At 35.6% G+C, this 15,422-nt stretch overlaps 1 protein-coding gene across 1 annotated transcript; it reads right to left on the reverse strand.

The window, feature by feature from the left end:
* Positions 1–2,730: 2,730 nt before the first annotated feature.
* LOC113737134 (calcium-transporting ATPase 12, plasma membrane-type-like) lies at positions 2,731–6,240 on the reverse strand. The gene has a single exon (XM_027264392.2). It carries the CDS (start codon positions 5,950–5,952, stop codon positions 2,923–2,925), a length of 3,030 nt encoding a protein of 1,009 aa, XP_027120193.1. The 5' UTR covers positions 5,953–6,240; the 3' UTR covers positions 2,731–2,922.
* Between the last annotated feature and the right edge of the window lie 9,182 nt (positions 6,241–15,422).

Raw genomic sequence — 15,422 nt, forward strand, 5'->3', positions numbered from 1 at the left:
ATAATGCTTATGTTTGCGATTTGGACAGGGGACACTTGACTCTGGATTTTGGTGGTTCCAGGGCTCACTTTCATTATTGGCAAAGTGTATGAAATTTGCGTAATTTTTGTTTACATGGGAAGGTGGCTGATTGCTGTTAGAGAGTTTGCTCATTTTTTATGATTACAAATGTGATGCACAAGTATTGAGAGATTGATACAAGGCGAACCTTTTGTAGAATTATTTTTACACTAACATCACATCCACATTGCAGATTCAAGTCGTCAATCTGGAATCATATCTCTAGCTATTAATTGGTCACATAATTGATGTTTGTAAGTTGTAACATAAGATTGAACCCGGAAGCCTGACATGCTACTTTAGCACTTGGCAAATATTCCTCATTTATAATGGTTGAAAGTATAATGACTTTCATAGATTTTCATTCTACATTTCCTTCGAGCTCTTTTTAGAAACCCCCCCCCCCCCCACCTCTCCTTCCCTTTTAACAGCATTCGCTATTAGATGCAACTTGCATTTCAGATATTTAATGCCAATGATCATTCGTAAATGTATTAAGACTCAGTTCTGTGTCTTGTATTCCTCCAAGAATGTGCCTTTTTCAATAAAATTAAATGTAGAAGAAATGGAAGGAATAATTGAATTCAAGTCTCCTCTCTAAAACTTCTACTCTGGGAGATTTTTGTGTATTCATTCTACATTGTTTCTCTGATTAGTAGCACAGATTAACACTATTACCTTGTGAAGGAAAAGCAACATGATTATGCTGGTCAAGTATATTCTGCTCCCACATTGAGCAATGAGGAAAAGGAAGTTGTTGCGGGAGTTTGATGATGAAATTTGATGACATTACTCAAAACTGATATCTTAGTTTCATTTTGCGATGTTGAGATTATATGATGAAGTTAGACGACTGCAGTGTTACTCATCTTTCACCCTATAATCTTGTGTCATCAAATTTCTAGGATTTCTATCAACTTCTTTAATGATTTAGAGTTGATTTTCTCTTTCATGTGTTGATGTCTCTATCTTCTCATTTTGAAGCTAAATGGTTTGTTCAGTTTTTATTATGAGATTCTTTTTTCATTAGAGGTTCTTGCTAAATTACTGAAGAAGAAAACTGAACTTAATTTTTGGCTGTAAGATTCATATGATTGTTCATTCTATCTATAGTAATCCATCTCTTTACCTATTTATAGTAAATCCTAGCTGTATAATTCCAAATACTATTTTGTTCCACATGACTAATTAAATGCAAATTGGTCAATAAGAGCTTAACTTGCATGGGATACTTCAATTAACTCTGTGGATATCTGGATGACTTAATGTGCTGGAAGTTACTTGCCTACAACAAAGGAATGACGAGGTGAGATGGGATAAGTCACCATCAGATGTTGTATATGTTATTGAAAAAGATATTGTAAATTTAATTGCTCCTGGCTATGATTGCATACTAGTGGTCAATTCTGCTGAAACTACCGGAATATTGTGGGACTATAAAACTCATTGATGAGCTTTGACCTTGAGTATATGTCTTTGATCTTGGTGGTAAACTAACAAAAGTTCCTCGGAAATAATATTGTTCATGTCAATGCTTGTGAATTGGGATTCATAGGGTCATGGTGCTATAAGTAAGAAATAGATTTTTACTTATTTCTTCGCGAAGCACTAGGCTTATGTATTATTATCCCCTTCCCTCCTCTATCACATCCAGTCAATGTGTTTTAAGATTTTTGTATTTTAAGATGGTTGGTGACAACATATGTTCAATTGGTGATGCAATTTCATGAATTTATCTGATAATTGTCTACTAATAATATACTTCGTATGCGTTAACTACAAATGAGAGAAAGTCAATTGTTAAATTCTTACTTCATTTTGATATTATGGCATGCCGTCTTGCCTTGTTGTTGTGCTATCTCTCATCAATGGTAGATGCTTTTATCAGTTCTCTTTTCTTTCCTTTGAAGTCATTTATGTCCATCCAAATACCTAATCATTTTTAGAGATCAAATCATATGACATGTTTGACATGCTAGAGAGTGGTTTCAATTAGACTCTGTATGTTATCATGATTCAGACATTGCTTGTAGCAGTAATGAATACTTGATGTGAAGCACATGACTAATCCAAATTATTCTGAAATACCAAATGGCCAACAATTGTTGGATTCTAGCCTAATTCTGGCTCATGATTATGTTAAAATTCTCTCTCTCTCCCTTTCTGTACTTCTGAGTATTGTCAATTGAAAATATTTGTGGGGGGACTTGTGAAGAAGAAAGATCAAGTTGCTGCAACTTTTTAGACTTTACCCATTATTTGACCCCTTTTCTCCTTTGTTATTGAGTTAAAGTACTACCCCTCAGTGTCGGAGAAAAACTTAGAAAGCTCCAATTCTACGCATACTCTAGCAGATAGGAGGAAGTTATTTTCTTGTCTTCTTTTTGCTTTTGTTCTACATAACGCCTCTATCTGCTAAGTTTTAGGATTCATATTCACTTCCCATTTCCTCCTTTTTTTCTATTTTAGTATTTTAAGATTCTGCACGTAAGTATTTTATGGAATTAATTCTTTAATTTGTTAAGAAGTTAAAAAAGATGAAGTGCTGGGAAACCATGGAGAACATATTCTCAAAATCATAATGCAACGTGGTGAATTGTTATCGACAATCATATGTTCTGTTTGATGGCATTTTCTGGTGCAATTTAGACTGAAGAGTCATTAGAGTAATTAAAAAGTAAATTTGCATGAATTTAGAAAAGTAACCAATAAAGAAAAAATTTTGACAAAGAGTTCTGGACAGAATAAAATATAGGGAACAGAATAAACTAGGAAAGTAAGCTGCCAATATACTTGCAAATTCTAATAGATTCAGGGTTGAAGTGTTGTTTTGAGTCAGAATGTCTGTTTCAATCTGCAGGTCTACCCCAAATTAAAGTGAGAAGAAAGATATTCTCTGCTAACAGGGATGCATTTCACTAGCCAGCCAATTGGCCATGATAATGCAGCAATTGTAATGCATGCAAGCCATTGTTCCCAGTTCAGTCTCTCAGTGTTCGCAAACCTGTGCAAGAACTCCACCATAATCACTTGAAGAACCACTGTAATTCCTACTATGCCAATGAATAGTTTGTTCTTCTGTATTCCTTCAAATATGTTCTTCCTCTCCAGCTTTCTTGCATTGAATTCGTTGAAAAGTTGGCAGAGGACAAAGCTATTGAAAATGATGGTGTCCTTAACCTTCTTGTTCACACCAAAGATTGAGCTTCCTCTAAACTGTAGAACCAATAAGACAGTTACCTGATAAAGAGCCTGAGCCATGAGATTTCGCCACATGATATTGGTTATAAGGGGTTCACTTCGACCTACAGGTTTTTTATCCATGAGGTCATCAGTGGGTTGTTCAGTTGCCAAAGCCAAGGCCCCTAGAGTATCCATTATGAGATTCACCCAAAGAAGCTGGACAGCTGTGAGTGGTACTTCACCTGATGATATTGCAGCTACGAAGTTGATAACCAGGGCTGCAACATTCACTGTGAGTTGAAACTGGATAAACTTTTGGATATTGTAATATACACATCTGCCCCACTTCAGTACTGTTATTACGGAATTGAAATTGTCATCCAAGATCACAATATCCGAGCTTTCCTTTGCCACCTCGGTGCCTTGTATTCCCATAGACAGTCCAATATCTGCTTCTTTCAGTGCAGGGGCATCGTTGGTTCCGTCACCTGTGACTGCTACCACCTGGCCTTTCTGCTTCAAACTTTGTACCATCAGAAGCTTGTCAAAGGGGGTTGATCTTGCCATTACCAAAATGCCATCAATTTTTTCCATTCTTTCTTCTGGTGAGTAATTTCTGAATGTTGCACCTTCAACTATTGCATTGTTCAGATCTTCGTTGGATTTGAGAATTCCACAATCCAATGCTATTGACCGGGCTGTGAAAATGTTGTCTCCAGTGATCATTTTGATGCTAACTCCAGCTTTTCTGCAAGATTCTACAGCAGCTTTGACTTCTGGTCGACAAGGGTCCTTCAAACCCACAAACCCTAACAATGTCAGTCCAGTATCTGGAAGATGTTGACATTTTAGTTGACTTTCTTCTGTAAGCCTTTTGCATGCAAAAGCAATGCAACGTAGGCTTCTGCCTGCCATGCCCTGTATTATTGTTTCAAGTTGCTTTTTCTCTTCGCCATCAATATCTATGAGCATGCCACTTCTGACATAATAATTTGAACACATAGCCAAAATCATCTCTGCTGCTCCCTTCCAGTGCACATGAGTTGTCCTTGTACTACTATTGCTCCTCACCAACATCCCGCTCCTTTTTTTCTCAGAATTGAAAGGTTCTACATGGACAATTTCGTTTGCATGCTTCACTTGCTGGATGTTCACTTGCATGTCAGAGATGGCCCAGGAAAGGAGAGCTGACTCAGTTGGGCTACCAGAAATTTCTGGACAAACAGAAGTGGATGATACATGTACTTCTCCTGCAGTATTTAAGCCAACACCTTGTTTTATCAATTCAGTAACATCTGGGCTGATTTCTAGTGATTTTTTTTCCTTCCATGACTCCTTGCCTAACCAAAATTCAGTGACCTGCATCTGGTTCAGTGTGAGAGTGCCAGTCTTGTCGGTGCAGATGGTTGTGGCAGAACCCATTGTCTCACAAGCAGATAACCTCCGGACCAGGGAATGATCAGCCATCATTCTTTTCATTGAGTAAGCGAGGGTTAGTGTCACAGCCAGTGGCAAACCCTCTGGAATTGCAACTACAACAATTGTAACTGCTAAGGCAATGATACGAACAGCAGCGTTCATGATGTGATTGGCATTGGTCTGGCCTTTAATAAACTCTTTTTTCCCACTTTCATCAAAAGTATGTCCTGTAAAGTAACGTATCATCAGAACCATTAGAACGAGGAAAGCCACGAATAATCCTACTTTTCCAATATAAGATGTTAGCTTGTTTAGCCGGGCCTGTAACGGTGTCTGTTCATTCACGTTCTGAGTTATCGAACTCATCATCTGACCCCATGTAGTTTTCATGCCTACAGATGTAACAAGCATGTGCCCATAGCCATCCATGACCTTTGTACCTGACAGCAAAAAAGGGTTCTCGGTCTCATCGATCTCAACCTGGTCGCTTTCTCCAGTCATGCTAGATTCATCAACCTTCATTGAATGGCCATCCAAGAACAAACCATCAGCAGGAATATGGTCTCCAGTCTTCAAGAACACAATATCCCCCACAACAACATGGAAGATTGATATGTGTTGCCTCCGCCCATCTCTCACAACTTCCACCTCAATGTTACTATTCTCGTTAGAAAGCTGCAAGAATTGCCTGCTCTGTTTGAAGTTGCTGATGGCAGAGACTGCAAGAACCAGCACAACAGCAACAACTATACTTCCTCCATCGTACCACCCTTCTTTTAGGCCATGCTGCTTGATTCCAAAGCTAAGAGATAAAGCCGCACACAACAGAAGTATGATAATTGTGGAATCTTTAAAGGCTTCTACAAGGAAACTCATAAAGCCTTTCACAGGCGCCTTCTTGTAAGTATTGGAACCAAACTCGTCAACCCTTTTCTGAATGCTGCCCTGGTCTCCAGAAATACCATTCTTTTCATCAGTTTCAAGGATTGCTGCAAGTTTCTTGGTTCCTCCATATTTGCTCAGATCATCAAAGTTTTTGTCTTTAACCAAGTCAGCAAGTACGCTTTTGTCAACATCGAGAAAGGGTTCATGATCAAGATGATGACTATTACTGGGATCAATATCGATCGCAACATAGGATTGAGTACGTTGCAAGATAGGGCGAAAAGCTAGGGCACTCGTAGAAGCTGCTTTCTTGGATAAAGAAACTACAAAGTATGTGGCTCTAAAAACCAACTGCAATCTCTTCTGGGCATTTTTGTTGCAATAATCTTTGCCAATAATGACCATGGTGTAAGGAAGGCTTCAAGAATAAGAAAAAGAAACAAACTTTGTGATTTGGTGGGGAAAAAAAGGAACGAGTAATGCTCTACTGTTGTGATTTCAAGGACCAAAAGAAGACGACAAAAAGAGGCTCTGTTAGGCGCAGGATGTTAATCGTGTTTTTATAACCGTCCTCCTGAAGAAACTTCTATGCAATTTCATAGTTTCCTGTATTCTTAACTGTGGTAATTTTTTTTTGGAAGTTTACTTCTTCTTTTCTTTAAGTTACCGACTTGAAAATGGCTCGAGAAATCGATGAAATTTCTTTTTTCATTTCCTCTCAAGTTCCAACCCATTCTTACTCCGATGTTGAGTGAGATTTTCGAGAAGTATGGTAGCTTGTAACGTGAGTTGACTACACTTTTGACTTTAAAAGATTTGTTGTCTCTTTTTTTTTTTTTTGTTGGCTATGAATATATCATGAAACTTGAAAGTAACTTCTTTCATACATACAATGAAGTTTCATGGAAAGTAAGTCTAAACCCATATCCTTTGCATGTACATACAATGAAGTTTCATGGAAAGTAAGTCTAAACACATATCCTTTGCATGTACATGAACATGAAATTCATTCACAAGCGTTTAACTGTAAAAGTTCATGTAAAAGTGTAATTGAGTTTATTGGAATTGATAATATGCGCGTGAATTACCCACTTATAAAACTTGCAATTTTGTTAAAATTAATACTTATTGACTTAAAAGACTTTTGTGAGACTTGTTTGTTTCATTGACTCACAAATTTTCGTTAAAAAACGAGAGTAACTTCTTTTAAACCAATATGTACAACGAAATTTCTTGGCAAATACAAGTTCTTTTTTGAACACGTATTTATTAACATATAGTCTATGTGCAATGAAATTTCTCTTGCAATATTTATTAACCAATATGTACAATGAAATTTCTTGGCAAATCCATCTTAAATTCTTTTCTGAACACGTATTTATTAACATATATAGTTTATGTGCAAATGCAATTGCCTCCAATTGAATTGTTTGTTGATGTGGCGCTCTCCCATTAGCCAATTGGTAGTAGTACTCTAATTGATTCCAATTTAATGAGTTGTAGTCTCTTGATTCGTCAATTGGTGGTTGTCCTCTCAATTGCACATGAAAATAGTAATGTGGAGAGTTTTGATTTGTCAATTGTGATGAAATTTGGCCTTCTTCTTTTTTCCCAACGGATTTTTTTTTTTTTTTTTTACTTTGGCCAATTGAATTGTTTTGATTGGTCAGATGTGAATGCAATGTCACATTTAATTATCACTTTTTAATGGTTGCTATCGAAAAATGCCCTCTTTTGCGATTAATGCTTCATTAGTTAATTAATAATTTCACCTTCTGACTGCCTAACAAGTCCTCCTCTAAATGCGTGTAGAATTGTACTAAAATTTGGCCTTCTTTTTTTTTGGTCGAACGGATCGCTAAAATTTGACCACCTTGTTTTTTTACCCCAACCGATCACATTAACAAAAAAATGGCCTTTTTTTTCTCTTCCACCAAATTGCATCTAACTACCAATACTTTGCAATTAGTTGTTAATAGCTACTTAATAATGCCTTTTTTTTGTCATCCAACTGATCGCGTTTAATTAGCGATTCCTTGCCATTAATGATTGGTCAATTGTGAAGAAATTTGGCCTTCTATTTTTCCCCCAACGGATTATTTTTTTTAAACTTTGGTCAATTGAATTGTTTTGATTGGTCAGATGTGAATGCAATGTCACATTTAATTATCTTTTTTTTTTTGCTGTTGTTATCAAAAAAATGCCCTCTTTTGCGGTTAATGGTTCGTTAGTTAGCTAATAATTTCGCCCTTTTATTGCCCAACAAATCATCCTATCAATGCATGTATTGTGTTAAAATTTGCCCCTCTCCTTTTTCCCCAACGGATCACATTAACAAAAAATTGGGCTTATTTTTTTTCCCACCAAATCGCATCGAATTACCAATCCTTTGCAATTAGTTGTTAGTAGCAACTTAATAATGCCTTTTTTTAAATTGTCATCCAACGGATCGCATTTGGTTAGCAGTTATTTGCAATTGTTAACAAAAAAAAAATGACTTTTTTTGTTGTTGCAAAAAAAAAATCGGATTTAATTATCCCTTTTTACAGATGCTATCGAAAAATGCCCTCTTTTGCGATTAATACTTCATTAGTTAATTAATAATTTCACCTTCCGATTGCCTAACAAGTCCCCCTCTAAATGCGTGTAGTATTGTGCTAAAATTTGGCCTTTTTTTTTTTGGCCGAATGGATCGCTAAAATTTGACCACCCCTTTTTTCCCCCAATGGATTACATTAACAAAAAAAATGGCCTTTTTTCCTCTTCCACCAAATTGCATCTAATTACCAATACTTCGTAATTAGTTGTTAATAGCTACTTCATAATGCCTTTTTTTTTTGTTATCCAACGGATCGCATTTAATTAAAGATTCCTTGCAATTGTTAGCAAAAAAAAAAGACTTTTTTTTGTTGCCAAAAAAAAAACACATTTAATTATCAATTTTTTTACAGATGTTATTGAAAGAATGCCCTGTTTTGCCATTAATGCTTCATTATTTAATTAATAATTTCACTTTTTGATTGGCTAACAAATCCTCGTCTAAATGCATGTAGGATTGTGCAAAAATTTGGCTTTCTTTTTTTTTTTGCCCCAACGGATAGCATTGACAAAAAATTGAGCTTCTTTCTTTTTCCCAACGAATCGCATCTGATTGCCAATCCCTTGCAATTAGTTGATAAAAACTAATTAGTGGCAACCAATTTTGGCCTTTTTCTTTACTGTCCAAGAAAGTATGTGCCCTGTTTGGCACTTGAGTTTTTTGCCAAGTTTGTCTGCTACAAGTCTTTTAAAAACTTTAGTTACAGTAATCTCAAAAAATTTCTCAAAGTTTTTAAACTATGCACTTCAAAATATTCAAAAATTTACACACTTTAAAATTTTTTTTAAAAACTTCTACAATAAACTACAGTAAAGTTTTAGACAAACACCCAAAAAACTCACTTGCCAAACGGGTGTTGTCGATTTTTTGCGGTTAATTCTTATTAATGCCTGATTAATACCTGCAGCTTAAATTAACCAAAAAAATTTCTCCGTTTACTTTTTTTTCCCTGCAACTTATGTTTGCCTGTCAAATTTTTACAATTGATTGTTAACAATTAGTTATTGGCTAATTAGTACCAATATGTTGGGTTAACAAAAGAAGGCTCCTTTTTTTTGTCCTAAGACTTATGTCTAGCTATCAAGTTTTTGCAATTAATTAATTGCTCGTTCCATTTTTTACTATTGTCCAACAAATTATGTTTAGTTGTTGGCTTTTTCTCTTCATCTTTATTTGTTAACAATTAATTAATTTGTTGGCCTACGTTTTTAAACATTCAAAAAAAATGCAGCTCTGTTAATATCATCTTTGTTAAAAAAATTATCTACTTTCGTATCTTTGACTGGCAAATTGCGCTTACCCATTACTTTGCTTGATTTTAAAATGTACTTTCTATGCATTTTAATCAAATGCATCCTCAGACACCTCTTTTGATTACTTTCATTTGGTGGGGAGTTGTTGTATTTGATGTGAAAGATGGGAGCTCTATTTTACTATATTACCCAGCCTTTGTCTTTTAATTTGCTCTTTCTCTTTGTACAATTAATGGACACTGATATTGCCTGGTTTCTCCTAGCAGAAATTCGGCTACTTATCATCATGATCAGTGGTAAGTGTGCATCTACTGCATTGTTTCTTCTAATCTTTTGCTCTTACTTTTTCGCTAGAAAGAAAAAAGGTACGTTATGCTCTTGCTTCTTCACGTGCTCTTGCTTCTTTTAGACTTTCCTCGTTGCTAATTTTTTGCATTGGTTTCAACTTGCAGAGTTGCTATTGCTACTGTGTTGCTGGTGAGTGTTCGGCTTCAAGATCATTTTACTTAGTCTCTCTGCATGTGTTGAGCTTTTTAAAAAAAAATAATAATAATTAGCTTATTAGTTATTACCTTGTTATTTCTCTTCTTTATCAGTTTCTTTCTTTTCTCATGCAGTTTAGTCCCTTTAATTTTTTCACTGCTTTTTAAACTATTAACACAAGTTTATTTTTTCCTTTTTCCCTTTCTTTTCCCTGTTAGCTTTTGCATGATCCTTTCTATTGTGGTACCTCCTGCTCTTCTTCGATTCTACCGTGTGGATTTTCTGCAGGCAAACAGGTTGATATTTCTGGTTCTCCTCTCTTCCCCCTTTCTTTTATATTTTACCATTTAGATTCCATCTCTTTTACATGTATTTTCTGCTACCTTGTTGGTTGCATGTTGTTTCAGTCTTGCTTCATTGACTTTTGAATTGTCGAACCTAGTTTGCTTCTTGCCATTTCTTGTTTGCTGCATGTACAAGGTGTTATTCTGCTCCTATTCCTGTTCTATTACACCTGAAGGAAAAAAATTAGAGGCAGCCGTGCGTTGCATGCTGAACTAGCTTTTGTTATTTATTTTATACATCTATTTCGTTTGTTTACTACTTATTTGTTAGCTATTAAATTTCCTACCTTCTGGCTCATTACTTGCTTATTAATTTTATTAATATTTTACAAACCTGTTCCTTTTTTTTGTTAATTGGTAAAATTTTACCTTTTTATATAGTCCTTTGACGTTGTACACTTTGAACAATTAAGGTGAATGGGTAGATGTTCTACTCGCCACAAAAGGTACGCAGAAATGCCATGCTTAGAAAAAAAATGAGCTTCTGCGCTATCGAAGAGAAGATAGGGTTGCCAAGAAAAAAGAAAAGCGCTTTCTCTCGCATATTCATAAGGTTCCACTTGGTTATGTGGAAACAGGTGTTTCTTTTCCTGAAACTCGCACTGTCCCGTGTGATAGTGGAAAGCAACCTTTTATGCGTAGCCAAATGCTAGAAAGTGGGGGCTTTAAGAACGGCCACGATAATGTCAGTGTTGTTGCTGAAGCATTACAATACATGTCATCTCATGAGTCTGCTTCCTTTAATCTTCACAGTCATTCTGCTTCCTCTTCTAGGGAAATGCATTGTGCACCAACAATAGGTATACTGGGAGGTACTATCAGTGTCGCCCTTTCCTGGCCTTTTTCTTTGTGTCCATTTCTTGCTTTTGAAAACATCCTTGCTCTCTTCTCCACTGATTGATCCTTCCATATTGTTGTTCTGTGCAAGTAAGTAAACCTTAATTTGCGACCGACAGAACTTCCGCTAATTGATACGGCTAATTTTAGGAGCTGTCAACCTACATCCCTCCATGGAAAAAGGAAAAGCTTAGGCTCCTGTTCTTTTACAGCTACGCCCGATCTTCGTCTATTTAACACAAAAAATAGGAACTCTGCCTCTGTAACAGTGATTGATGAACTAGCAAATTCTTTGGAAGCTCCTTACTGTGATAAAGAGATCTAACCTATGCACAATCTTTTTGAACATGTGATTGAATATTGTCCTTTTACTGATCTTTCCATGAATTCTAAAGAGTTGTACTCTCCTCTTCCTGAGTGCCAAAGTTCTGGAACAAAAACTGCTTGCTCTAAACCTCTTATGTTGATTGACCAAACAAGCAGCTTTCTTTATCTGTCTGATGGAACCATGCAGCCCTTTTGCATTGACAAACAAATTTTACCTGATAATGAACTTTTTGAAAATGTTGTTAGGTTCTCTCCTTTGCCTAATCCTTACATGGACTTTGGAAAAAATCAACTTGTCTTGAATGATATCCATAAAGAATTATATTTGCAAAAAGAAACTTTTGTCTCTGAGAAGCAATCTTCTGCACCAGCATCTACTTCTCAAGGAATACATTCCTTTGGCTTTTTCCATGTGATTGTCAATTCTTTTTTCCTTGTCCACTTAGATCCTCGACAAAAAAGAAATATATTTTTCAGTTCTATTTGGCTGGAACTTTCATACTTTGCTCACTCTATTGACTGTACACATTCAAATGCCCCTGGACCTTTTTATTTAGCTTGTTGCTTTATATAGTTGCAGAAATCTCTTCTGTTCAGGATAGAGAGTCTAACAAGTCTGCTAAAAAAAGTGATTTTCAAGGGGAAAAAAAGTGCCAACATAGTTCTTCTGCCTCCTATCTAAAGATCAACCTTTTGGTCAAAATCATGATTGTTGTGAACGTGTGAGGAAGCATACTCCGGGTTGGCTTTTTATATCTCCTTCTCTTTCTATAGCTTTCCAGATTATGTTATCGATTAGATTAATAGAGGCGCGACTTAGTGCACTTCTCAGCTATAGTTTGAAATTAAATGTAGCGAGGCCTCGCAGAGGTCACTAACAAGGTCTTTTTCAACTTGATGAGATCCCTCATGAAGCCATTACCCTTCCAGATGCTACTAATTGTGAACACTGTGGAGCTAAAATGTTCTATTTGGAACCTCTTAGCTTTTGTTGCTCTGGCGGAGAGATCTCTATTGTGGCTCCGCCAATGCCTTATGATCTTAAGCGTTTGTTTATTGAAAATGATGAAGAAAGCACTCACTTTAGAAATAATGTTCGAACCTATAATAATAACTTGGGATTTACGTCCTTTGCTGCGAGATATGACCCAAAATTGATCAAAAATATGAAAGTTGTTTATACCTTCCGTGTTCAAGGCTAGGTTTATCACTTCCTCAATGGTTTGATGCAGCTAGGTGACAAACCATCTGGAATCCAGTTCTACTTCTCTGACACTGATGAAGAATTAGCAAAAAGAACTGGAAAACTATGAAAAGTTATGCGAAAGCACTTTACAATTGCTTATGCGCATCCTTTTGAACAATCGTTACACCAAACGTCAGGGATATACCTCAGGAATATATCCTTACACCAAATTCTTTAAAAACCTCAGGGATATACCCAACCTTGATAGCTATAAAATCATGGTTAATTGTTACCCTGGTTTAGACTAGTGTGTCTATAATCTGCCATCTGCCTAACAAGTTGCCGCCATATGGACTGAAGATGAGAATGAATCAGTAGATAGGAGTGTTCATATCCAAGTTTATACTCACTCACATACCAGCCATAGGATTAATCATTACTATGGCTGTTTTGATCCTCTACAGTATCCTATTCTTTTTTCTAAAGGTGAATGTGGATGACACCATGGTATTAAAAGACTATACAAGAGGAAAAGAAATGAGGATTCCTGTGAGGGCAATTCAATTGCTGATCCTTCTTCTGTTGATGACCCCTTGCGCTTAATGAACTTAGAATACAGAGGCAAGTAAATCACTTACTGCTTCTAAAAATAGAAATTTTCCATACCTGTGGGCCTAGGAAAACCTCTTAACACAATATTAAATTTATCATCTTATTTCAACTAATCTTATTAAAACTATCACTTTCCTGTGGCCCAAGTGATAATTTTAACAAATTGATTGCTTACTTAATTAGATGTTATTCATTTAATCACTAGATATTTATGTTATTAAAATTTTAAGCATCAAGTATATAAGATGTTGTGGCTACTCTTAAATACAAGATGCAAAAATCTTTATGATAACATCTAAATAGGTGACAAAAATAAAAGGTTGAAAGATGTGACAATTTATACCTTTAAATAATTAGGTGAAAGTGCAGCAAACAAGCAAACTATTGATGCCAATTATTAATCACAATTTCAAGAGGCATTATTTAAATAAAACTCATAAAGTGCCCGAAAAGCAAAGTTCAACCTTTATGATATTTTAGTATACAAGATGCAAAGTCAAAAGGCATAAGCATACTGACCATAATTCATGCAAGATATAATTAGTTATGTTGTCATATATAAGCATAACCAAATGAAGGTCAAATATCACACTAACAATATATGTATGATACATACTTATGTTAGGGTATCAGGCCAACTATTTGAAATAGAAAAAGAAAAAATCAACAATTTAATAGAAAACAATATCTAGCTCGAACGATGAACAACGCATAAGAATTAACGTGGTTCGGCTTAATCACCAAACTTACGTCCATGGAGAGAAAACTTGTTCTCAGTATGAGAGAAAAAATACCACAAGATTACAACTTGATTCCCAAGCCCCAACTCTTGTATAATCCTCTCACCTACTAAGAGCTTTCTCACTGCTTTCTTGTGTGTCTTTGTAGTATGCCAATCTACCTATTTATAGAGAATATTACTTGGCCAAAAAATCAAATAACAAATGGAAACCAATACTAATTCATAGACTTATACAGAATAGGAAATAACATCTAAATCCTAAATCGAATAGGAATTTCCTTGACTACTACTTCAAGTAACTGAAATTAATTAGGAAACTAGTTACTTCCCACACCAAATAAGGATCTTGACTAAAAGAAATTAAGTCAATTTCCTAACAACTTGCATGATCAAATAAATCATTACAAGAATGATACATATACATGGGATTAGCCATTAATTCTCAATCATTGAGATAATGGATACATAGATCCCATGACAAATTGAATTTGATTGATTTAATATTCAATGAATCTGTGTAGGTTTTCTCGGATTGCCAACAAACCATGAAGTTATACGTTAAACTACAATATTGACTACATTATTAAACATGATTGAATTGAGAAATATGCATGGAATTAGACTTACATAAATTGAGTATAATTAGCTTGTTTTATTTGGTACTTCATTGTGTTTGGCTGAGCTTTAAAATGACTATAATGGCTATTCCTTTGTCTTGAGGAGTAAATTATTTTGAGTTTATTTTTGTGTTTTTGGATTGTTGTTAGAATTGATTACTTGAGGACAAACAATAGTTCAAGCATGTGAGAATTAATTAGTACCCAATTTGCATGTGTTTGAATTGTTGTTTATGTCCATTTGTTGAGTATTTGCGCGTGAAAGTTCCTCAAATTAAGGTTTTTGTTGTGTTTAAGTGCAGTTTGTGAGAATGGCAAAACTAGTGCAGGTATGCAATGTTTGATTTTTATAATTTTTGGAGCAAGTTTGATGATGTATTTGAGTTGAAAAAGAGTGGGATAAGACCATGCATGAAAACCAACAAGAAAAGTGCAAAAATGTGCTAAAAGAAGTTCCAATCAGCTCACAGATTAAGACCCTTAAAACTGGTTACGTAAAATGAAAACTCTCAGAAGTTTACATGGAGAGCTCTTTACCAACTCGAGCCAAAATAAAGCCTCATACTGGTTGGACCAGCCGATTGTAGAGGTAGCGCAAGAAAGTTCAAGGCATCCAGGGTTTCTTGTTTCTTGTTTCACAACAGCTTTTCCGTCACTATAAGTAGGGTCATTGAAGATGGATTGGGCAGCTTCAGGCATAATTCGGGGGCAGTTTTAGCTTCAAACACATAAAAAATTTTTTCTTGTGACCCGAACATGCCCCGACTCGAATTACTTAGGACCCAAGCTGACACACTAAATCGAAGGATACGCCACGGCCCCCCATGATGCATTCAGGTTAGACAAAGGGGTTTAAATCTAAGAAAAGATTCGAA

This window comes from Coffea arabica, chromosome 3e, assembly GCF_036785885.1.
Source record: "Coffea arabica cultivar ET-39 chromosome 3e, Coffea Arabica ET-39 HiFi, whole genome shotgun sequence".
Taxonomy (NCBI): domain Eukaryota; kingdom Viridiplantae; phylum Streptophyta; class Magnoliopsida; order Gentianales; family Rubiaceae; genus Coffea; species Coffea arabica.